Raw genomic sequence first — 25,398 nt, 5'->3', positions numbered from 1 at the left:
AACAATTAACAGTAGCTAAAACGCTACCTTACCGTTTAATCACCACCTTAGCAGTAGTAAACAACTCTGGTTAAAAATGTAGTATTGAAACTAGTGTAATAAAAATAATGGCAGCAGAAAAGGTTCAATACAATTGAACAAGGCACAAACGTTCCGTTTTCAGAGTCTTCTGAGATAAGGCAAAACATGCCTGCCAAGTGCTAAGGAGACAGTTTAAATTAACCACGGGCAGGGTTAGAAGTGTCATTGGATTAGAGGCTTTGTCCACATGGAACTGGCACAGCAAACGCAAAGACAGTCCATCTCCAGTGCCTGCTCGAGAAGCCAGTCTTTGCCTTTCAGTGGAGCTGTGCGTCCAGGTCGTATTTCTCGCAGAATTTGTCTGTGAATGGTATACAAGTAAGGAACTCGCACCACTCGCACTTGATGGGGTAGAAATAGAACAGAATCACAAGTCCTGAGAAGAGTGCAATGAAGATGAGCTGGAAAACTATAATTTGGCATCGCTTCCTATATAAATCAAACTTCCCAAAGCTAATGTAGGGCAGGAAGGCGAAGGAGAGGAAGAAACCACTGATAAATCCTGAAATATGAGCAAAATTATCAATCCAAGGCAGGAGGCCAAAGGCAAAAAGAAAGAGCACCACAGCCAGCAGCTTGAAGAAAGCCCTCCATGGGCGTGCCAGGATTTGCCAACTCTGGAAGAGCTCCACAAAGAGACAGGCCAGAATCCCAAACTGGGATCCTGCAGGGCCAACCTGCAGAAGAAGAGCATTACAGGTAACATCAGGCACATGCTATCTGCCTGGCTTCTGCAGCCAGCTCCAGGCATTGCAGTTAGTTGTTATTCAACTCCTTACTCAGTGTTTCTTGGGAAAGAGATGCCACAGCCTGCAACTTTATTCTTCTAATGGCATTCGAAGAGTAAACGGGCTCAGTTTGATTTGGCACCAAGGTAGGTATGAGGCCAGCAATCAACCAGGGCAGGCTTTATATTTAAGGAGGGCAGCTCTGGCTTAAGTCACCAGAGGGGAGAAGCCCTTGAAGGCAGTCTCCGGGCTCACCCCACCCACCATGCACTTTTCCTTACTGAAGGACCTGGAAGACAGTCCTCCTGGTCCTGCCACACAGTCTTCTAAAGTGAAGCTGAATAGTCACATCCCATTTCTCCAGCTGTGGCATGTGGACAGGGACAGTCTGTGGGAAAGGTGAGCTCTGCTCTTTGCCCCTCTCCTGCCTGCCACTCACATGGGGGGGTCTCTGGCACCAGCTACAGCCCTCAGTTCCCAGCCTGCCAGGCACCCCTCTCCGCCTGTGGTTGGACAGCCCCCCAGTCATTACGAGAGGCAGCCTTCTACTGCAGCCAGACCGGGCCAGTCGCTCGGAAAGGCCGGGGTGCGCTGGGGGATGTTACTGCTCAGCAGCTAGATGATGGTGTGGTGCCGTCTTCTAGCTACAAATTTGCACCAGGCCCGTGCTGCTGCAGAGATGAGCCCAGCTCTGGTGTTTCTGCCTCTGCCACCGAGGCACAGGCACATAGAGAAGGCTTGTCTTCAGAGCAAGTTAGCAAGACCCTAGTCTGCAGGAGACCCACCTCTGCTCTGTAGGGTAGAAATATTGCACTGGCAAGGTTCCCAGTGATGCCACTGAGCAGGTAGATGATAGAGATGCGATGCCATCCTGCCAGCTTCTCTAGGTCCCGCAGGATCGTCATTTGGAAACAGACTGAAACCAGACAGTGCAGGATCCTGCCAAGGTCAGAGTACAGGAGCTGAAGCAGCAGCCACTGAAGTCACCTCTGTGCTTCTGTTCTTTTGCTGAGAGCTCCTGGTCTGGCTTCACGCTTCTAATATCCCTCCCAGCAAACCTCAGCAGGGACAACAGCTGAGCCCTGCCATGTCCCCCAGGGAAGGAACTGCCAGAACGAGCCTCATATCAACCCCAGGGCTCTCCCACCCAGACAGTGGGAGTTTTACACCTATGCTTACCCAGCATGGAGGAAAAGCGAGAGCCAGAGGCGATAGAACTGGTCAGGGACTTCTGGATTTAGGAAAGGGAGGAGTCCACAGACGTCATCCATGCAGTGCACCTAGGGCAGAAGTGGGGTCATGAGGTGCAGCAGCCAGCATGGCCCTTTACCAAGGCCAGGGCAGAAACTGCAGTCAGCTCTGGAAAGAGGGGCTTTCCTCCTTCTTCTCCACTGTTACCTAGTCCCAACCCAAGTTACAGGTGACCCCACCCATTCCCTGTGGCAGCTTTATGCCCTAATTCTTCACCCCATGCACATCCACGTTTGCTCGCCAGTGGAGCAGGAAGGTTGCATTCTCCCGCTGCTTCCACAGCGGTCCGGCGTTGGGCTTTCGCAGCTGCCAGCCCAAGTCCTAAACTGGTCTCCAAAGAGGGACAGATGCAGCCAGCTCTGCCACTATAGTCTGGATCAGCAACTTCCCCCAGGCTCAGGGTGGCACAGGACAACAGGACACAGGATTCCCACCTACACTGCAGCACAGTTGTCCCCAGATCTTGCCAAGCTGCGAAGAGGAAGAGGAGAGAGAAAGGCAGCCATACAAACCCTCAACCCCACGCTTACCTGAGAACAGAGTGTCGCCTCCTCATGGAAATAGCCCCGCATAAATTCACAGTACTCCCGAGAGGTTATTTCACACCTGGAAGAGGCAGGAGTAATCAAAACAAGGCAGGCACAAACGGGCCATCCTGTGCCCTCCCAGGCCACCCACTCCCCTTTGTCTCATCCCAAGTCTGCCTATGAGAACTGAAGCCTTCAGCTGCCCCTGACATGCTGTAGCATCTCTGCAAGAGCTGCACTAACACGTTCCCATTTGAGCCCAGTGCCACCCTCCATACACCCCCTCTTGCTTCCCTGCCACAGGCAAGCCTGAGTCACCTCCACAGACTAACGCCCTGCATACAGGGGCTCCGAAACAGCTGAGCTAGTTACAGCTGAGAAAGAACCACCAGAGCTTGGGGAAGCTGGGGCTGGGGGAGTGTTGTGCCTCTGTAGCCGACACAGCAGAAAGTGGGGGGTCAAAGAGAGTCCTGGTCGTGATGTTCAGGGACAGAGAAACTGCTTGAGGCAGCACTGATTCCTCTTCCTAACAGGGAAAGCCAGGCCCAAGCACTGGGTAATTACTCAAGCTGAGGAGCAACATGAGGAAGAGCAGCATCTTCCTCCCTGGCAAACTCAGAGCAGGTCATTTCCCTGACACGTCTGTGAGTGCTCAGGGACTCCAGGTTGGGCCAATGTAGCCTGCCTGGTCTTTCCCCAGGAAAATGCAGAACTCCCTAGCAGAAGTATTTAATCCCTTGGGATCAGAGTCCCTCCAAACTGCAGGACCAGTTGAGCGAGACAGATAGATACCCTGTCCCATCAAAGACTCAGGGTGGCTGTCATCTCCTGCTCATCCCAGAGTCCTGCTTCATCTGGGAGACCCGTCATGGCTCCCTGTCCACCTGCCCATCCCAGTAGGGCTCTGGGCTGTGTGTGAGAAGGACAAGGAGGACAAAAGGCTGCATCTACACCCTCAAAAGGGCGCCCTGCATCTCACTACAACACCCAGCCCCTCTTCATGCAGGTAAAACTCTTTACCTTCCTTTGGTCCCAATGCAGCAGGGCCGGCCTGTAATCACGCAGTCCATGTGAAGGTGGTTCGTGTAATTCCCAGCACTGTTTTTTGTGCAGATCTGGAAAATGACAACAGGCTGCAGTCAGACAGCCACGGCTTTGCTTGCTGCCTGGGTAAGGTCAAAACAGCCCCTTGGGAAGAAGCCAGTCCCACAGACATGGGCCTCCCAAGGCCTCCCTCTGACAGCAGGATGGTGCCTGACACCCCATCTGCCTGAGCCTCAGTCAACACCACCTCTCCCCTGAGGGATAAAAACAGCCCCAAGACCGAGTCGGTCGGTCACCATCACTGTTATCCCAGCAGGGTCCAGGGCTTTAGTTGGCACAGGGGAACTCTCATTGTTTGAGGGCTTTGTGCCTTGGCTAGACAAAGCCAGGGCTGCCCTGATCTGGTGTTTGTGACAACAAGCAGGAGGCTGCACCAGAGACACCCCCCCCTTCCACCAACACAGCTGTGGCTCTGCACAGCGGGATGCAAATGCCATATTCCAGCTGTACAGGCTCTGTGCCACCAGCAATGCTCACCGGCCATTTGGTGATGTCATCTGGCCACTCATGCGGCTCCATCGAGGCTGGCTGCTCACACACCCTGCGGCAACAGAAAAGCAGAGATCAACCCGAGAAATAGCCTTCCCCAGCACCAGGCGGGATCCCCCAGGGAGCCACCACGCTGCCCCTGTCCCCAGGCTGCAGTCCCACAGCTCCCCTCTGTCCCTCAGAAGGGGCTGGTGACATGCTACATCAGATCAGCCAAGGCTGTGCTGATCAAAGCCGCAGCCTCCCTCCAGTGAGCAGAGATCACAGCTTCAGCACAAAGGCAGCCGTCCGAGAGCACACAGCTGCCCAGCAGTTCGCTGGCTCTCTTCCGGGTAGACACAACCCCAAAGGTGGGCATTCAGCTGGGCTCAGCTCTACATCAGCCCACAGCGACCGAGGGCAAAGGTGTGCCGTGGCACCCAGCAGCTGGCAGGGCTCTGGGGCAGAAGCGTGCTGCAACGTGACTACTGTACCCCAAGAAGGGAGCCTGTGTGGGGGGAGCGGGTGAGGAGGGGGAGAGGGATGAGGAAGTCACCCACAGCTCACAAGAAGCCACAGTGCAGGTGGGCAGCCAACAACAATGGAGACTAGGGGCGGGCGGAAATACGATCACGCTATGCCTCAGCCTCCCCTGCAGTCGTTGGGGCAGGTAGGGACATCACTGTCCCCATGTCCCTTGGTCTGCAGAGCAGCTGCTGTCCCATCCCGCAACCGACTGGCCTGGGACTCCATGCCCCTCTGACTCTACTGTCACAGCAGCCCTGTCCCCCCAGGATGGCAGCTGGGCTAGGCAGGACCTACCTGGGGTCCTGATGACAAACGGACCCAAATTGCCTCTTGCTTCCTGCCAGCATTGGTGTGCTGGGGTGATGGGGCCACTTCACCCACACGGCCAGCGTGGACTGCAGGAGAGAGGAGAGATGTCACCGTGAAGCCCAGGGTGCGAGAAGCACCAACAGAAGTGGCCCTGAGCCTGCAGGGACAGCACAAAAGGGGCTACCACACTCACCGAGCATTCCTCCTCCGAGGTCTGCACGCAGCCTGACTTGTCGTTCCGCACGCAGCAAGCCGAGTGCTTCTCCTTCTCCCGCTTGGCGCTGATGAAGCTGTGCACTTGCTGGTCCTGCCTCATGCACGGTGAGAACTTGGCCCCTAGGTGGATCAGGGCCTCCTGGCAGAGATGGAAACACTCAGCTCAGCTGAGGGGCAGGCAATGACTGCCCGGGGCAGAGCAGGCTGGGGGAACTGTGAGGGATAACCCCTGTCAGGATTCAAGGGACCAGGGACAAGTCCTGCATGATGAAGCCCAGCACACATCACGCATACTCTCAATATTTGCTTTCAAGAAGGCAAGCCCAGAACAAAAGTTCAGGGATTTCCTTGGCCATGGCCCCAGAAACTCCAGCACTATGTCCAGGAAAGGAAGCTTTAGGACAAAACCAGTCTTTCCTGGGGGAATGGCATCAGGAAAGCTATCGCACACCATAAAACTCCTGCATTTTCTCTAGCCCCATGCTTGGCTTTGTAGGAGCAGAGTGCAAAGCAGGAGCACCAAGGTCCATCCCCACCTCCAGGTAGCCCATTCTGCAGGGTGGTTGGGGCCAGGAGCACTGCTGTGCCCTGCCAGGGAAGGCAGGGCCCCATGTGAAATCTAACCGATGGCAGCTGCTAGCACCAAGCAGCAGAGGGCTCCAGTCCCTGGGGTGGCATGGCTGCATGTCACCCATCAGTCCCCCTGCTGAACATATTTGACGTTTTCATAAACCCCTCTGTTCCGCAAGACCTGCAAGGAGAGAAAGCGAGAGCCTCGTGAGCTCCTGCCCACAGGGTCAGCAGTGCAAGCGGCACGGGCTGGTGAAAACAGCACCCAGGATGAACAGAAATCCTCACAGCCAGTGACTGGGCACACAGTTCTCTCAAACTGGTCTTTTGCAGGATCACAGCATATTTGACGTTTTCATAAACCCCTCTGTTCCGCAAGACCTGCAAGGAGAGAAAGCGAGAGCCTCGTGAGCTCCTGCCCACAGGGTCAGCAGTGCAAGCGGCACGGGCTGGTGAAAACAGCACCCAGGATGAACAGAAATCCTCACAGCCAGTGACTGGGCACACAGTTCTCTCAAACTGGTCTTTTGCAGGATCACAGGTAAACCCCCACCAAAGTGTGGGCACCTTCATCTTAAGATTTCATTTTAAAAGTCTATCTCTGGCTACTTCACCTTCCAACAAATACCAGGGCCTGGAGACCTGGGAGCGGCTTGAGAGCCTGCAGAAGGTGTCATACAGCTCAAGCATAAGCAGCACCTGCCGGCAGGGCAGGCCTCGGTGCTGGTGACAGTGCTCTAAAAGCTGTCAGACACATAGGTGAGAAGCTCCCCAGGGCATCCCCTGCATGGAGCTGGGACATGGCCATAGAGATATCTACCTCAGAGACCTTTGACAACATGTGGGAAGGCTACAAACAGCTTCAAGATCAGCTCTCAAAGTCAGACAGGTCAGTTTTGCTCCTGGCAGAAGCAAAAGCCCACAACTGTTGCAAAAATTTAACTTGGGTTTGAAAGATTTCCCTGCCATGAGCATCCTTCTGGTCGCCACCAGGAGGGGAACAAGCTCTTTGAAAGGGCTCCCAGCACAGACGCAACCAGAGCCTGCGAAGAGCCCACCATCCTTTGTGCCAGATCTAAGTTGATGTCGAGAACAATGTAGCTGCAGGAGAGAGAGGAGGTGGCACAGGGGCTCACAGAGATGCTGCAGGCAGCCCCCCAATGCTGGACACCCAGCGTCCAGCCATCAAGGCCCTCAGGCAAGTAGCCAACACGCTGAAGACTATGACACAAAAGCCAGCAACTGAACACTGAGACACAATCACACTCCAGGCAAGTCAGGGGGACTTACTTACTGAATCAACAGTTTCATGTTGTGAGAACCCCACAGGGGCAATGCCATAGATGCACACAGCCAGGATGGTGATGAGTGAATGCACAAAGGTGACCCAGTAAGTGAAGAAAGGCCTGGATGGAGGGAAGAGGAGAAGATCAGAGGCAGAAACCCAGACATATTACCTCTACCCACAGAACACAGGAAAAAAGCTGCTGTTTTTCTCCCAGGAACCTTGGCAGAATCTGGGGTACAGGGCCAGGATCACCAAGGGATGCACAAGACTGGAGGCAATAACCTGGAGGTCTTGCTGGCAAAGAGCCCCTGTTTACTCTGACTCCCCCATTGCACTGGGCAAGTCACCCTTTTCCCAAGAAAACATCCATGAGAACACAAAAGCCTGATGCCAAAGTGTGCTGTGTGTCTGAAAGAATGACTTTAGGGGAACGATCAGAGGCAGGGATACCTGAGCCTTCCGGGGGGGGGGCCTGCAGTCCCTCCAGGTAGCAGAGATAACAGACACCCAAAGCACCATGAGGAGCAGGGTGAGCTCCCAGCACACAGCGATGCTAACCTGCTGCTGTCTGCTGCAGTTTGCACCACACTTCAGGGACACAGACTTACAGGTCTTAGCAGCAGGTTTCACCCAACCAGCCCGAGGCAGTGACCCAAGTCAGCAGGGGGCAACCAATCACTCACTCGCTGGTTTTGTTGGGACCCCTTCTATGACTGCACCTCTCACCTGTGATCATCCATGTCCTCAATCTGCCGCTTGACATAGCTGTCGATGCGCTTGCGGTATGTACGGTTTGTCAGCTTCCCCACCATACCCAGGCCGTACGGCCTCTTCTCCTTGGCGAAGAGTTTCCTGACAGGTACGGCGATGCGCTGGCCACGCTTCTGTGGGCTCACACTCACCACCTCCTGCCGCAAGCGGACCTTGGGCTGCGCCAGGGCCCCGTCCTTTTGCTTCCTCCAGCCTCGCTCCAGTGGGCTGAAATAAAAAAGCGGGACAGCAATGGTTTCCTCCTCCATGGCACAGAAATGGGGACCAGCCCTTCCCTGGTCTTTGGTGGCAGCAGATCCCCCGTCTGTCCCACCAGCAGCTGACAGCAGTCAAGGTGCCCTCAAGTGGAAGCTGTATTTCAAAGGGTTATGCAAGGCCGGTTGATGAGAGCACAGGACTACACGCAGAAGGTGCCACAAGGCAGCTGCGCCAAGCTAAGCCCCACTGACAAGAGGCTCTCAAGGTTTTAAAGAAGTGTTTCAGCAACAGACTAAAATGGGGAGGCTGCAGCCGGGCACATCTGCAGCCTCACGCACGCCTATTTCCTCCTCTACTTCATTCCTCTTACTCTGCTCTCTGCTACAAAATGGAAGTGTCGTTTAGCCCAGCAGTGGAAATCCCCACCCTTGAAGCACTTTACTGTGATCGGACTGGCAAATCAAACCCCCGTGCCCACCAGCTGAAAAGAAGAGCAGGAATCCAAGCAGCTTCCCAGGCCAAGACAGCGACGCTGTCACATGCTGCAAGCTGAGCCAGTTACCTCTCACAATCCATCTTCCATTCCTCCCTTTATTTGCACTGATGCATGCATTTTTTGGGGAGAATAACAAAACCAGACTTCAACAACACAATAAAAATCCCAAGCATCACTGTCTAAAGGATGGTTTTTTCACCAAAACAGAGTATGCGACGAAGGGTGCACAAGCCACTGGTGAGTAACTCCTGCTTTGTAAGTCTCCGTCATATTCAGATGGTTTTGTACTACTTTGCTCTTGAACGGCAGTCTGGAGGTCATTTCTGCAGCATTCAGACCCTTACCAGAAAAAACAACCACTACCTACCATTTCACCCTTGCTCACTGCCTAGCGCTGTAGTAGGCATGTTCCTGACGTGCACGCTACTCTAGGTTACCTCCCCTGGCTTCCCAAATGTCCCCCTCTGCACAAAGACAGTGGTTGTCAGAAGCGGTCAAAGAAATCAACTGACAAACTTTCTTCTGAAACATCACCAGAGCATCTTGGAGAGATCATGACAGCTCTGTAGTATGGACAAACAACAGGATGAGGGAGAACCTGAACCTCATTAGCCAGAAACACTGCTATTTTCAGTATTGGACCTTGCAGAAGAAGCATTTTTAAAGCTGAAAGTCCCAATTTCCCCTTGGGAAGTCCTTCTCCAACAGCAAGTGCAGATTCCACTGCAGCCTGCTCTCGCCCCAAGAGTTCATGTGGTTTCTGTGTTACGGACACGCTGTTTCCCACTATTTCTGGTGCTGAGCTATCAGCCTATGCCAAAATAAACACCTGGCCACCTAAAAGGACTCCCAACTGATTCTGATAACAGCTCTCTAAAGCGTGAAAGAAATGTATTTTCCTCAATAAATAAAACCATTTAAGGAGATCTAAATGGAGCCAAGACGACTGAGACCGTCCCAGAGGAGTGACAACAAACTCCCACCACTTATGTTAAGACTGAGTCAAGTTCTTGGAAACACTTGAAGGGAAAGCAGCAACACAGCAAGATGGGCCATGAGCAGCAGAACCACAACAAGGACCTCCCTGTCTGCTCCATGTTCACACCCAGCAGAGCTCTCTGCTGGGGTGAGCTGCCAGCTAAGCTAGAGCTGACTCGGAAACGACACAGAGCAATTACTCAGTACCAGTTACTCAGGTGGAAAAAATCTAGGCATACAGTACAGTACCACCCACATATTTGTGGGGCTCTCAGCATCAGTACCACACCTTTCCCTCGTTTCGAGTGAGGAATGTAGCCCAGCTCGACACTCAGCAATGCTTCACACTGCTCCTTGGAGCAAGACAACAGTTCCTGGTGACTGTGGCAATGGCAACAGCCTTCTCATCTTTGCTACGTTCTCCATAGCTGAAGGCTGGGCCCCCAGCATCCTCACAGCTGATTTAAACTGTCTTCTGTTTCCTCAAGGCATGATACAGTCTCCGAAACACACCACGTGAGGCTGGAAGTTGCTGGGGAGACTGCACAGGTGGCCTCAGAGTCACCTTTCACATGCATGGGTATCTGGGGCAGGAGATCTTACACTGGGCTTAAAGAAAACCCATCACTGCAATGCTCTTTGAGCTCTGCACCAAGCACCCACAGCACTTCCTCCATGCAGAAGGTCCCACTCTGAATGGGTTGGACCACCCCATGTTAGGCTTTGGCAGCTTCCAGGAAGATACTCACAGTAGCAAGTGGCTTCTTTCAAGCTCATTTTTGTCCAAGGCACCTCCTGTGAGGTCTGTCTGATCCAGAGGTTTCACCTCAGCATCTTTGATTGCAGCTTCTGATGGCGACTCAAACACTTCATCCGGGTAAGTAGAGAGCTCCTCATGAAGGACTCCTTCCTGGGCAGAGAAACAGAAGTCCCATCAGAAGAAGCCAACATCCTATTTCAGACACCAGCCCTAGCAGAAGGCAGTGCTGCTCTCTGCCACACATAGTCCTGCCAGACCTAGAGTCTTGCACTGCCTCTGGGGCCAGTACCACTCCAGAGCCCTGCCCCTCACCCGAGCGAAGAAAGAAGTGTCAAGCTCATCTGGAAAATCCACCGTGTCCTCCTCCAGGAAACTTGCTGGGGTGAAGCTGCGCCTCTGAGCTCTCCTCAGGGTGCTGTCCTTCACAGAGCGCCCCTGTAGCCAGAGAGAGTGGCATCGAGTCACCACCAGGAACCTGAACCCCAGGTACATGCAGGGCCACCCCAGCCAGCGCACAGGGAGCCCAAGCTGGTTCACGCTTGCGTGTGGAGAACGGCAGACCTGCTGATGTGTGACACCTTTCCGGTGAGAGTCACAGGTGTTACCCCACTTCTCAATCCACGGTGCCCATCTCCCATGCGGATGAGGCTTGCAACATGCTCCTCTACCACGCAGTGTACAAGGTCTCTGACCAAAGTGCAGTGATGACTGGTACTGGACGCAGCAAAGAGGTCACTGGGCCCAGGAAAGCAGACATGCGTCAGGATGAAGGGACTTGCATAGTAAGAGCCTCAGGTACTTCTGCTCTTCCATGACAGCTGACCAGGTGCAGACGGACTGCCCAGAGGTCTAAGCAGCCCAAATCGGACCTGCTGGAATGCTCTGAGGCTGCTGGCCATGGGAATCAAAGCCCCCAGGCCAATAAAGAGAAAGCAAGACCTGTACCAAAACCTAGACATCATCCCCACTTCTTGCAAGTCCTGCCTCCTAGACACATGGCTGAAATAGAACAGGAGATGGCTTGGCTTCTTCCCCTCCATCGCTGCTCTCCCCCTCCTCCCTGCTCAACAGCTCCTTCCCTCTCGCCCTTCTCCCAGGGCAGAGACCCATCCTGCTACCAGACTGGTCCCTGCCCTCCCACAGACAGTACCTTCACCAAAGCTGCAGCTGCTCGGAAACTCATTTTGGCAACAGACTCCCGTTTCCGCCGTCGTGGGAGGCGATTGAACCCCGAGCGCGAGCTGGTGAAGGAGCAGAGCGACGTGGCACCTGGTGTGATTGGCGTGTGTGGGATGCTGCAGCCATCATTGTCATCAGCCATGCGGAAAGCTCGGCCGCGGGCCAAGGGGTCTATGATCTGCCAAGAGAAGCAGCCCATCAGTCCATTCGCCCACAAATCCTTCCCTACTAAGCCCTCCTCCCTCCAAGCAAACATCTTGAGACCTTGACAGTGGCCTGGCCCCTGGGATTGTCCTAGAACCAGACAGGACAAGCAATTCTACAATAGGGAGACACGGAATAACTTGCTGCAAGCTAAACTCTACTTGTAAGCCTCAAATCTAAGTCCTCAAACTTCTCCCGCTGCCCCCTTTTCTATTTTTCTTTTTTTTTTATTTTGTTGGTATTGAGTGTTTTCACCCAGAATGTTGCTGATGTTCAAAGCAGACTCCAAATCTCCTTCAGCCCTTCCTCAGCTCTTGATTTCATTCATCTCCTTTGTCAGTGAGCTCTACAGTCAGAGAACATGCTATCTGAACAGGGGTTTGAGAAATCCCTGAAAACAGCCATGCTTTCTCCAGCTAGTTTCCTTTCTGATACTGGGCAGCCCAGGACTTAAACAGTATGCTGTTGAAGCTTAACTGTATATTTACGTCTGCCTCCATTAATTAAGTTATAACAGCTGGAAAAAGCAGGCAAGCTTCCGGGAGCTGCAAGCCATTCTTCAGGACTCTTCAGGCCAAAGTTCTCATTTCGTCCAAACATACAAATCAACCTCATGAAAATACTGCCTTCAGCTACAAACCTTGCCTCTGTCCTTACATCATCACAGCTGTGGTTTCCATAAGACTTCTATGCTTTATCCTAATGTTTTACGAGCTTTTTAAAATCCACAGTTGCACACTCAGCAGGAAGCTTTATGGGCTTACACCTACTGATACCATGTTCTGATTTAATGTAGCCCACAGAGCCCAACAATATTTCTGAGTCTCCCGTGACCAAAGACTAACTGCAAGACACTAACAGCTAGTGAGAAAACAGGAAAGAGCACAACAAGGTGAAACTTCATTGAGAGATGCACGATGTTCTCCTCTGCTTCAGTGATGCAGCCAGGCTTCAGGTCACGGACTAACCTGCTTTGGAAGGAATTTGTTCCCCCACTTGCCCAGGTTGCAGGGGCGCTCACTGACGCACAGTAATCAACCACATCGACTACTATTGCTGAATGGAGCGAAGGGAAGAGCTGGGATATTGTGGGTTAGTTCTAAAGTGCTGGTAACTGGATGTTGCTTGACTGGGTCTTGTCCCCTGGGGTCACACTTGAAGGTAGCAAGGCGGGGGCCCTTTGCAGGCACTCAAAACCATTTCTGAGGACCCATGAGCACAGCTGTAGTACTGCTGATGCAAGAGACACTTTTCAAAGTCCTAAAACATAATCAGTTTTCTAGAAGGACAGTAGCTGTGCTACTGCCTGCATTCTGCTTGGGATAAGGATCCACTAGGCAATTGTCCTGAGTGATACCAGGGCTGTTACTGTATATTTGGGTCCAGGATACTGGCCACTCTGTATACAACAGGGTTTTCTCCTTGCAAAATGGCAGCAAAGAGCCAAAGCTGAGAGCTCTTGGACACGCTGCACACATCTAATCACCACCATAGTCACAACATGAGAAACACAGCTCTGAGCCTACCACTGAAACAGCTGATGGATCTCAGCCAGCGAGGCCGGAGAGAGGCTGCTGAAGGAGCGACTCTGCCAAACTGTATCTGAGACTTCAGAAGCATCTGAGCATGGAGCCCAGACATGTTCAGGCAGAACTAAGCCCGCACATAGGTCACAGCTGCCAAAGTGGTAAAGACACTGTGCAGGAAGCTCACGATGGCCTTGACTCTGTCCCAGGTTACTCACCTTTTGCATGCCCAGCTGGCATGGTCCGACATAGAGCGGAGGAGGAGTCTCTGTGCTTGTCAGAGAAATATTGTCCTGACTGGGCAAGTCCATTTCCCGGATGACCTGAGGTTTCAGCTTCCCATACCGCAAGCTGCAGTGGCGGAGGCTCTTTCTCTGCCATTTCTGAGTAGCGTCACTGTCTTTGCTCACGCCAAACCAGTCCGCTGTGCCTCTGAAAGATGCCAGCATACAAGTGCACAGAAGCATTATGTTTTCTTGGATTATGCACATGAAAAGACAAAAACCCTGGTGGTCACTTCCAGCCCACCCCAATTCAAAGGCAGGCAGAACTCTTCCCCACGAGCATTTCGTAGCCTGTCCTCAGCTGGGTTTAGCAACCTGACAGATGCTAGCCAGATACGTTCAACCCTCAACAGCATTCTGTCTCTTAAGACAGAAGAAAAATGACAGGAGAGATTCATTGTGTGTAAAAGACAGTTGGTTCTGAGTTTTTCTAAAAAGAAAGAAGAAGAGATGGAACAGAAATTCAGAAGAGAACTTGGTGAAAGGGTTTTTTTTATTTAAAAACCATGTATTGAGAACACTTACCATCTGCAGGCCAGCTCTAGGTCCCCATTGTGGGACTGTACTGTTTCATGGCTCTGTAGGTTCTCTCCCAGCCTCCCCCCACACTCCCGTGATACCCTTAACTTCTCCATCTCATGCTGCAGCATATCCATCCTCCTCAAAGGTAACATTAATGGCAAATGTTTTCTATGGTCCTTATCTCTACTAAGGCAGACACACACATCTCTAAACTTCTGGTTGCATGAGTAGGAGCAGGAGGCTGCAGCCACAAGGTAGGTTTGCTGCCAAGTGGCTGCTGTCACGGAAGAGAACTGGATCAGAAGCAAAATCCCAAGGAAGGCGGAGAGGGATTGGGATAAGTCAGACTAACAACCTACTTCAAATACTGCAGGACAGCTGGCACCCTAAACCTACAAAGACCACTGCAGCCTTGCCAAGCCTTTCCACTGTGGTTAATCCTACCTCTGAAGATGACAAGCTGTGTCAGCCTACAGTTGTCTTGAGCCAGGTGTCGAAACCTGAAAGTCCTTCCAAACCAAACCCAAAACCCTGGCCTCAGGCCCCCTGCTCAGGGGCAGGATTTCTAGCTGCTGAGAAGCAAGACCTCACAGATCACAAAGGGAGTTTTAAAACACTGGAGTGAAGGCTGCATTAAATCTAGAATTAGGTCACACAGAGGAACCGAGTCAGTGCACTGGAGACAGGAAACTAGTCTGGTGTTTTGCACCCTACCGAGCAAAGATACCATCAACCAACAGGTGAAGGTGTCCTGCTACCATGTAAAAAGATGTGAATTTGAAACTCACCGCCTCTCCAGCTAAAACCTCCAGACACAAACCACCACATGTTGCCCTCAGCCTTCCCTGTTCTCCCAACGATCCAGAACAGACTCTTCAGAGGGCACGAGGTCAAGCAGGCCATTGCTAGATCTCACCTGACCTCACTGACCCAAATGTCTCCAAATGCCTCCAGCAAGTCAAGAGGGGCCAGACCTCAGAGACAGGTCTGGGAGCAGTGCTCTGCTCCCACGGACCCACATCTCATCAGAGCAATCTTTGCCCCCATCCAGAGTGGAACGTCCTAGGGTCAGCACCTGGCCTGACAGACTCAAACCAAGCCTATAGCACAGAGGTAATGCTCTGGCCGTGCAAATGCACAGGCACAACACACACCACAAAGTCTTACAACTCAGAGGGCTTCTCATAGACTGCCATAACCAATATTTCAACACCCGGGTGACCTTGGGTGACAAGTCCATGCATGGGGCCACTCTTCAAAGGGAGAGGATAGGGTTGTTTTTGCACATATGAGCCCGCTGATGAATGGCCCATTGCACCAACAGCAGCACCCCAGAGCCCCCTGAAACTGTGCTCCTGCTAGCCTCGAAGGACAAGTGCCACCACAGCTGTTTTGCACTGTGTGGACCACTCCTGAACTGCCAGAGACCACTACTGATCCAGGGCCAAGTTAAAGAGCTGTCCTAGTCTCTGATCATAGTCGAGATAGTCCAGTAGAGCTGACTGCAGAATTTAGAGTATCTGGAGCACCCTGGGAAGACACTGAATGACCCTGTTCAGCTGGGGAGCCACATCAACATCCTACAGACTCCCTAGAGCACTGTAACAACCAATGAACCAACACCAGAGGTCAGCTCTCGGTCTTCTATCTCCTTGAGCTAACCAGCCCTGAAGGCCCAGGATCAAACGCAAGCAGTCACCTAAGGTGGACACAGTGCCAGAGTGGCATTTGGCCAAGGGTAGCAGTGAGGAAGGTAGGACAGGGAAGGACTCCTGGGCATTAGGTCCAGTCCCTTGCCATGCACAAAGTCACGTTGTCTGCCCGATTTAAAAGTTTACTGAGCTCCAGTCTCAGAGTGGTGCTCGATGGGCCATTTTGCCCTGGGTTCCTGGAGTGGCTCATCTCCTTGGTGCTAAGTAAATGACGACCTCGACCTCAAAAAGAAGACAGTCACATTTGGATTAGAAAAAAACACAATGTCAACAGGGAAAGGGTGGATGCTCTATTCCATTCACCAGCTTCTGAGCCCCATCTGGACCATGACTAGCATCTGTTCGGTGCTGCTACCTCTCCTTCCCTTTCTGTCCCTTTGGGGCCAACATACGCATATGCCGCACGTTGCATTGATGCTAGCAAAGGCAGGCTGTGCTGTGGCTGCCCTGGGGAGATAATACTCCAGCCACAGTGAACACCGGGAGGTTGACAGCTTATTAGGAAAGGCAGGAGGGAGGTGAAGCTGGCGGGTGGACAGCTTGTTAGTCCATGCTACTTACTGACAGCTGCCTACATATTTAGTAGGAGTGATCATTGTTTTTTGTTAGGTGCACACATGAACTTTCTCACTTGCCGCCCATTTGTAGGCCTCCTGGCCAACGCTGGGAAGGCAATGTGGTCCCAACGACAGTCAGAATCTGCGCGGTTCACAACAGCCCTTGCACACACATGCAGGGGTGGGTTTCACACTCAGTGCTACCAGTACCTGAAAAACGATCGGGGCAGGGACTGCCGCTTTCTCAGGGAACTCCTGCCCACCCGGTGCCCATGAACGGGCAGGGTCTGACTCCTTTGAAACCGTACCTGTCTGCTGCAAAGAAAAGACAGCTGAAGGGAAGGAGCCTGCAGGGCTGTGAAGGGGAGCGGTGACCTGCATCCAACACGGCCCCATCTCCTTCCTTAGCCCCACCGGCAGCCGTTATGCTACACTGCACATGACAGCGGACTCCAGCCAAGAGCATGGCCCTAAGAGAAACAACCAAACTCAGGCCTCACAACACTATCTTTGAACGCAGGAGGCTGCTGAATCCCTTTGGTGCATCTGCATACGTCTCCCAATCCTCTTAAAGATACCAGGGATGCTACAGTCCCCCTTGTACCACCAGACCTCCATGATCTACCTTCTTCTGCCCAGTCACCCAGCTACAGATCCCACTGGCTGGCTCTGGACACTAGAGCAATGAAATTATGGAGGCATCAGCAGGCCAAGATATGTTCTGCTCAGATACAGGTGTCTGATGCCCCTAGAAGTGCCCTGGGCCCACTGTGGTTGATGCTGCAGGATCTCACCTTGGGCATAAGTCTATCTGTGCCACAATTGCTGCCTCACGTGGACCTCTCTGACACCCTGGGAGACTGGAAATGGTATTAGATGCCTACACTCAGGCAACTGAATCACTCCCATGTCATGTTCTGGACCACAGACGCTTGACCTTAGGCTCACACTTGACCTGTGTCCTCCAAGCCCCAGGGAATAGGATGGTGTAGAGTCCTGCTGCTAGAACAGTTTCACATCCAGTGCATCCTGGGGGCTGTGTTAAGCAGAATATCTGGAAGTCAGCCTCCCTGGACTCACAAAACAAATGCCCAAGACATCTTTATGGATGCATGGCCTACAATTCTTCATTGCATCCCTAGCTCTGCTGTACAGAGCTCAGGTTTTTAGACTTTTCCTTGGTACTTTCCAGTTCCCTGTCCTTTTTTCTGATACACTTATTTCACGCTGTTATTGCTACTGTCGCGTCATGTGTGCATCTCCTGCAGTTCTGCTCCTTGTAAAGTCCTTCCCACTGCTGCACTCATTTTGCTACCTACATCCCACAGCACTCTGCTAAAACCACCTGCAAGCTGCAAGTCCTCCAGGAGGAAGAGACTTGGTGACACCTCATGCCGCACAGCAGCCGGTGTGAAGACAACTCAGCACTGCAAAATAGCATCAACCCCGCACACACACTCTGAGCAGGAGACTCCCCCTCATCCTTGACATGCTGTTGCCCAATTGTCCTGGCAAGGGTGGGATGAGGGCAGGGAGGTAAGGGAAGAGGCAGTCTAGGTGTGCAAGGACAGCCTCAGGCAGGCCCAGAAGCTGCTCAGAGCCCTGAAAAGAGCAGACACTGCTTCATGGCTCAGCCCTCCCAACCTCGCAAGAAGCAGGATCAGAGAGAGCTGCTGCGGAAGAGCTTCACCAACAAGGCAGCTGGGGAACGTCTGAGGGAAAGGAAAACCGTGAACCGGGAGGTCAGTCTCTCCCATAGCTGGAAAGTTGCTCCTTTGTGAGTGGGCAAAGCCTGGCTGGCTGGAAGTGCCCCGATCTGTGGAGCTCCAGGGATGCTCTTGGGATCCGGGCAGGCCTGACACGCTGCCAGGGACACAAGCCAGGCATCTCAGGAGAGCAGCCGGGAGAGTCACCCCCTTTGCACAAACTGGGATAAGCCTTTGCCATGAGGAGGGAAGGAGCATCCAGCTGCGTGGCCATGTCTTAGAGACCCCTGGATCGTGGGAATGAATGACAACCCTCTGTACAGGTGTGGGGGACAGGACTGCAGCAGCCTCTCCCTACTCTCCATCACCCCCATAGCCATCTCAAGGACCTGCCAGGAGTTAGAGACAGCAGACAAGCTGCCAAGAGCCCTGGCGTGCTCAGGATGGGCTTCTGCCTCCCCCAGCAATCACACACTCTCAGATACCACACCAAAGCAAGCCCAGCACACCACATCATAAAGTCTCAGTTAAACATCAGGGCCTGAGGCATCCTGGTACTTAGAAGCAGCCAGCTACCTGGGGCATGGGGGCAGTCAAAATTTGTCTCTAAATGGCAAGAACCATTCATTGGCCTGGTCACCACAATCCTCCTCCCAGGACTCATCTCCTCACTTACTGAAGATAGGCTATATAGCACCACTGGGCTTATATATTGGGGACCTACCTACATTCACCCTCTTCTGCAACCTCATGATAGATGACAAGGGAGATAACCTAATCCTGCTGTGACAGCACACCACTTAAGTGCCAGGCAATGGGACAAGTAGAGGAGCATAAATCCACAAAAAAAGGATAGCAATAGATGGCAGAATCCACTAAAGCTGGCTCCGTGAGCTCAGTGCCTCACCTCTTGATAGTCTGGGTGATTGAGGTCTGTCGTTGTAGCACCGGTCTCCTCACCTCATTAGGCAGGGAGGGCACGCGGGTGTTGTCGGCAGGCATGCTCACACTTCGGAGAAAGGCCTGACGTCTTGTTGGCTGCAAAGAAAAGCAGGAGGGGAGTCAGTGTTCTCAGAGTGATGCTCTACAAGGCCAGTCAGGTTGTGAAACATTTAGTTACCAATTCAACAGCCGCCCAACACCCCAACCACAAGCTGGGTGCATGCAGTTGGGCAGCAAAATCAGGCTAACAAGGACTGTGTTCATGTTAGCCAGGAATGGCTCTACAGTACAGAACAGTTAGCATCAAGGACACAACATCTGCATGTTGCAGTAGGTCTCAGTTCAGACTGGGTCTAGGCCAGCCCATGGACTAAGGTCCATTTGTAGATGGGGTGTATTACATGAGCTCCTGCAACATATCCTCCTGGCTTTTTTTCTAGCCAGAAGAAACTCTGACCACACGCTACTAGACCACTTCATAAGTAACTCTGGATCTGCATTAAAAGCCTGAGAGAGCTGTAGGTGGCTCTGTGCTGTAGCTGCTGCCTGGTACAGGCTAAGAAAGCTGGGAAAGCCACATCAGCTTTGTTCATAACCTAATCGTCTGGACACACACGGATCTGAAAGCTCCTGGCATGTCTTGGCTGAATGTCACCTACCAAATACAACACAACTCACCAGACCGTTCTCAGCTCATACAACTGCCTCCCCAGGGCTGCTCTGGATTAATTTTTCATCACCTGGGCAGAGACACTATCCCCCATTTGTAAAATGCAGGATGAGCAGACTGTCCCTCTGGCAAGTGAAGCTGTGATCAACGTTTCTCTGGTCAGACACTGTCTCTGCCTGAAGACTATGTGCTACGCCAGCCCCTCTAGCCCAGAAACCTAGTAATTTCCACTAATCTTAACATTTTGATTATGTTTTATGTGAAAACAATGCATAGCTACTCAGGCCATAAGCCAAAGGAGCCCATTACGCACTCTTATCCTGCCAGCCTGTGCTGTGGACACCGGACCTCCAGAGAACATCACCTCCACCAGCTTCCATCATAAGTACAGTGTGTCTCCAGAAGGTGCCCAGTTGGACTTAGAGATTTCAGGTAAGAGAACATCCATCAAAGCCTTAAACAAGTGATTTGGAAGGTTTCAACCTGCACTGTTAAAACCCTGCATTCCACTTCTAATCCCTGCAGACTGAACCCTGATCACTTTCCTTCCAAGGGAAGACCAGGACCAAGATTTATCTGCCAGAAGCTGTCACATAACTGAAGTGCATTTTAGTTCCTGGATCAAAGAATGACAAAGAGGCCAGTCCTTGCTATTCCAAACACAACGTAAGTTCCCTCTTAAGACAAGCTTGCCCTGAACTCCCCTCCCGGGAAGCTGTATAACACTCCATTTCTCTGATGGCTAAACCGTTCTTTCACATAAGCAACCGAACCCGGGCACTGCACCCCACCCATGGAGCTGGGCAGTAAGAACACCCCGGCTCTGCCTTTGATGCAGGTGATCTCTGTTCCCACAGTAAGGAACAGCCAGCAATCATTCTACCCGGGTCTCACCCCTACTTGAGAGTTTTTGGCACCTTGTAGCAGAAATTCCTGTTATTCTTCCTATTCCCAGCACAAATACGGATGTTTTACTCTCATACTTTGCACAGTTCCTATTAACCTATCACCCCATCTCTACTTCACCACGTTTCAATGTTACTTACTTCTCATCCCACATGATTTTCTTATGTTCCTCATGCTGGTAACAGCTTTATGTTGCCAGTAACTGTTCTTTCTCTGCTGTTACTGACGAGAGCCTGTCATTATCTTGGCTATTCATAAGTCAGATTCATTCCCTGCTCATTTCAGCATGAGCTCCAGTACTTCCAGGCCCTCATGTTTGCCTAGGAGCCCTTCACTCCTCCGGTCCCCTTCAGAAATGCTTGTTTGAATACCTCACTCCCATATCCCCAGCCAGTACGCTTTTCACAGTCCCCACATCCAGTCAGCCACATCCACCGATCTGAGCACATCAGCCACCCACCCGCATCCCTCCCACATCCCCTTCGAGGGGGAGTTAATTACCGATCATAAATTTACCCGGTGGCTCTGCCCCTTCTGACGTGGCCTCGTGCCCTGCCATCACACGCTGCCTTTCTCTCAGCCAGGACTGCCGGCGACCACGGGCACGCTCTTGGCACAGTGGGGCTCTGCACACTCCCTCCGTGTCCCCGCAGACCCTCCCCTCCCTCCTGCCCCCAGCCTCTGTACCTGCACAGGCTGGGGCTCTTCTGGCACAGACACGGGCACCGGCACCGGGATGTCCAGTTTCAACCATGGTGGCTTCTTCCGCTGTAAACTGCTTGTGCTGTCACGTCGCACCTCCGACATCATCCCACGTTTGTCCTCAGGCCTAGGAGAGGGGAGAAATCACAGTCAGGAGCAGGCCAGGCTCATCCCTGACACAGCACGTGCCAGCAGGGCCGCGCACAGCGACCTCCTCCAGGCTGTGACTGACGGGGCCCCAGCCCCACTTTGGATGACTCCCCAAGCTCGTCATGAGGGTTCAGCCGTCCCAGCTTGTGTCCGTGCTGGTCAGCCAGGACCAGACCCTCGGAGGACACGGCGTGTTTCTAAGGCCCACAGGACCTCGAGCCAGGTGCCAGAGACCGCAGTCACAAGTTTGAAAGTCGCCTCCCATTAAGATTTTTTGCTGAGACTACTGTGAGATCCACATTCCTTAAGATCCAGTCATGAATGAAATCTTAATGAGATCTGGATCCAGTCCAACCAGCAAAGTAACTGCAGTACCAAAAGCCACTGACCTCCCTCTAAAACCAGCTTGTGACTCACACGGGCACCCTTGCCTACCCAAAGCCAAGCACCACGCTTTCCTAACTACTACTTAGCAAGTGGCCATTTCCCATTGCTGGTTCTAATCTCTTTTAAATGTAGTCATTTTCTAGAAACACGACATAGTGCACTGAGTAATACAAGTATAGCATGACCATTAGAGAACTGGCATTAATCCTGAACTAAGAGTGCTTTTCACACATAAATAAGAATGATACGGTATTTAACAAAAACCGCTGTGTTACCAAAACACCAAAGTAACCAGAGTGACTCACGGTCGTCTTGCCCACTCTCCTACACTGCAGCTTTCTCCTCCTGTTTAGGCTGCACGCAGTGGGACAGGGGCCACACGACTCTCCCAGGCTGGCAGAGCACCGACTTTACTGTGCACGCTCAGAGAAACAATTACGAAAAGTGGGGGGGGATCAGCCCAGAGACCTCCACAGGTGCCTTGCAACCTAAGTTATTCTACACGCCCGTATTTCCTCCTCTCCCAGCACATGTGCAATCGCAAGCTAGCAGTGGGAAGTACGTGCGCTGAATGGGACAAAAGATCCAATTCCCTCCTTGTGTTGTCCACAGATCTTACAGGGGACAAAAATCAGAGTCCCAGCCTCTCCCCCACCACGGCGGGCAGAGGGAGTAAGCATCCAGTTAACTTTGCAGGCACACAGGATTTGAAAGGGAACAGGAAAAAACTCTCTGTTTTCACTAAAACTCAGTGCTCTTACAATGTTAACCCAGTCTATTTCTTTTGGATGCAAAAGTAGTCTAAGACGCCAGACAGGAATTCTTCCTTCAGAGTGGCCGAGCCCAAGGACAGGACCAGAGGCAGCAGGACCTCCATCCTTCAGCACTCAACCGAACGAGGCCCTGAGCAGCCTGAATTAGCCCTGCCTTGCACAGCAGCTGAGCCAGACAACCTGTGGTGGTCCCTCCCAACCTAAATTAGGCGCTGGTTGTCCGAAACACGCGCTGCCTTTCATGGCATTTCCACCGTATTCCCACAGCAGCCCGTATTCTCACTGCAGCTGCTCTGGAAAGGGAGACGCACCAACGGTGAAGCTTTCCATTGCAAGAGAGAGACAGCGGCAAAGGGGGAAACAGGTCAACAAAAGGCAGCAGGGGGTGACCCGGATTGGGTTAAGAGAAGAGAATCTCATCTAAAAGGGAGCTGAAGACCAGCTGCTAGCTCAGTCACGCAAGCTGGGCTGGCTGCCAGGAGCACCGCGCTCAGCTGAGCCGGAAAGAGAGAAAGGGAGGACCCAGCCGTAGGTGGATGAAGGTTGGGTTTCAGCAAATACCACAGGCCCCCAGAAGTCTGGGAATTCACTGTCTAGCCTGTACAGAAATGCCCTTCGTCCACGCACCACGCTCCTCTGTGCACAGACGCGGTGCCACGCGTTAGCGGGACGCAATTCCTTACTTCCCTCCACCCCCCGCCCGCAGGGGTGACTAAATGCGTCTGTTCTGACTTCCCTTAAGGTAAGAACGGCGAGAGCGTCGGGGGACTCCCGCCTGCTCTGGGTGAGGGTAAATCCGCTATGAGACAGCTTTCAGTCTTGCGTACAAAAATGGGCAAACTTGTCTCCGTGGTGAGGTCAGAAAGCAAAGCAGATTTCTCACACCTGACAAACTCTCCTGGTGCAATGCAAAGAGCTCCAGCATTTACCCCATGAGGTCACGAACACCAGCTCTTTCTGAGATGCTCTAATCGGAGACCAGCCAAGAGGGACAGAGCCGCTGCTCTGGTGTAACCAAACACATCCCGTGTCAGACATGCCCCTCATAACCCAACTCAGGAGCCTCATTTCTGTGCCTTCAAGGGCAAATTCAGAGCTTCTGAACTAGCAACTCTCCATTTTCCAGCACCTCTTCAATGAGCAGACATCACCCAACTTCCTTCCTGTCCACCTACAGAGCTGCCTTTGTGAGCAGGTGCTTTGGGCGTAAAGCATACAAACGTGTAAGATTTGCAGCTTTATCAAACGGTGAGGCTGAGCCAGCACGGCAGCGAATGAATCACTCCTGTATTTCCCAAAAGCCGCTGCAACAAACGCTGCATTCCGTGAAAAGGTTTTCCCATTAAATCTGCTTTCAGTCCCCAGGGATGTCCACACACCCAGCACGCTAGCTTCACTGTCACACACACCTAGTAGAGCATGGGGACCTCCGGCGCTGCGCACACGTGCCACACGCAAAGGGGAGGACAGAGCATGCACGCACCTGGGGTCTAAGCCCATGGCCTTATGATTATCCCCAACGTCAACTCAGCTTCGCACTTTAGGCAAGACAAAGGTGTCAAGATGAGATTCACATGGCCAACAGAAGCCATGGACTCCTTTCTCCCAAACTCTGGGAGTTAAAGAGTTCTATAAAGCCTTCTTGAGAAGGCTTGGGATCCTTTTTCAATGTTTTTCTTTGCCTGAAGGGTTTGAACCTACGTGTCCTACCCTCCTTTGAGGGCACAGCCATCAGAAATCAGGATCTTCAAAAGCAGGCAATGCACAAATGCTCTACCAAAAAAACAAGGCCCAGTGTTACAGAAAGCAGTATCTTGCCTCAGAATGACGTTAAACAATGAGTAAAATGGGCCTTTGCCATCTAAATATACATTGTCTCCCCTGTTCTTGGATAAATAGCAAAGCATCAAGATGCATATATAATAATTGTGTAAGTGCACACAGTATTTGGAAACCAGGTGGGCTTCAAGCGTGACTGCAAAAGGAGTACTTAACTCAGGAGCAAATTCTTCCAGCAGTTTTGTCCATTTTTACTTACTAAAAACACCCATTTCCCCAGAAAAGAGTGCAGCAAAGACAGAGCTGTGTCAGCATTCCCAGCTACGCGTCTGCATTCAGAGTGGCCAAGAATCAGCCTTACAAACACGCGAGCTGAAACTGCGGCGCTTGCCCTTAGCGGGGCCCGATTCTCCGCACGCTGCGAGTACACGGCCACAGCAGAGGCCAGCCGGCTGCCTCTGACCCAGGGCACCAGAGAAACTGGGGTACGGACACAAGAGGCAGGTCTCCAGGAGGTTAACGGTGAGACTGAATGTGGATCCAGTCTATACACAGACGTACAGCTGCGCGTAGATGTATAGCTGTGCACATAGATGTACGGCTAGATGGTTGAGCATCGTCTTTGCAAGCCAGGTAACACCCCTTATTACACCTGGTCCTCACGCCAACTGCTGCGGTCACTAATTTCTGTCTCAGCACTGCACTAAAAGTACTTTCCGAGTTTCATGCCGACCTCTTATTATTTTTAGGGGTTAGCATTTCAGGGTACAGTGTCCATTTATTTCTTCAGGCCAGTGGGCTTTGTTTCAAAATTGACTGCATTGACACAGCTTTCATTTGAATGGTCACATATCCTCAAGTAATCCAAATTTCTCAGTACTGTCCTAACAAGTGTCTTCAAGGGGTCACCGGCAGCAGCAGGATAGGAACACGCACAGTGCAGCCACGCAAGGTCGGGCCAAGCATCCGTCTAAAGCCAGTATCTCATTTCCAGTAGAGGATGCCTGGCAATGGCTACAGAGCACAGGATCACTCAACTGTCGTATCTCCCAGGACAGAGTCATGGCGTGTGCTATGAATAACTCGGAGGCTTCTTGTGCCAGAGATGGCTTTGCATTTGATGATC

The 25,398-nt window shown here is 52.2% G+C and overlaps 1 protein-coding gene across 1 annotated transcript; it reads right to left on the bottom strand.

Annotated features, from left to right (window-relative positions):
• On the bottom strand, positions 1-21,303 carry RHBDF1 (rhomboid 5 homolog 1 (Drosophila)). Its single transcript, XM_010285442.1, is given in 17 exon segments — positions 1-758; positions 1,595-1,748; positions 1,989-2,089; positions 2,591-2,666; positions 3,608-3,702; positions 4,169-4,232; positions 4,982-5,082; positions 5,190-5,351; positions 5,889-5,963; positions 7,077-7,188; positions 7,797-8,048; positions 10,263-10,423; positions 10,586-10,708; positions 11,424-11,630; positions 13,401-13,614; positions 18,871-19,001; positions 21,169-21,303. Coding segments are annotated over 17 exon segments (2,571 nt in total). The 5' UTR covers positions 21,292-21,303; the 3' UTR covers positions 1-338.
• Positions 21,304-25,398: the final 4,095 nt, after the last annotated feature.

Source organism: Phaethon lepturus, unplaced genomic scaffold (assembly GCF_000687285.1).
Source record: "Phaethon lepturus isolate BGI_N335 unplaced genomic scaffold, ASM68728v1 scaffold16214, whole genome shotgun sequence".
NCBI classification, from domain to species: domain Eukaryota; kingdom Metazoa; phylum Chordata; class Aves; order Phaethontiformes; family Phaethontidae; genus Phaethon; species Phaethon lepturus.
The sequence above is the reverse complement of the archived record's forward strand: the minus strand, read 5'-3'. Positions and strand labels throughout refer to the sequence as shown.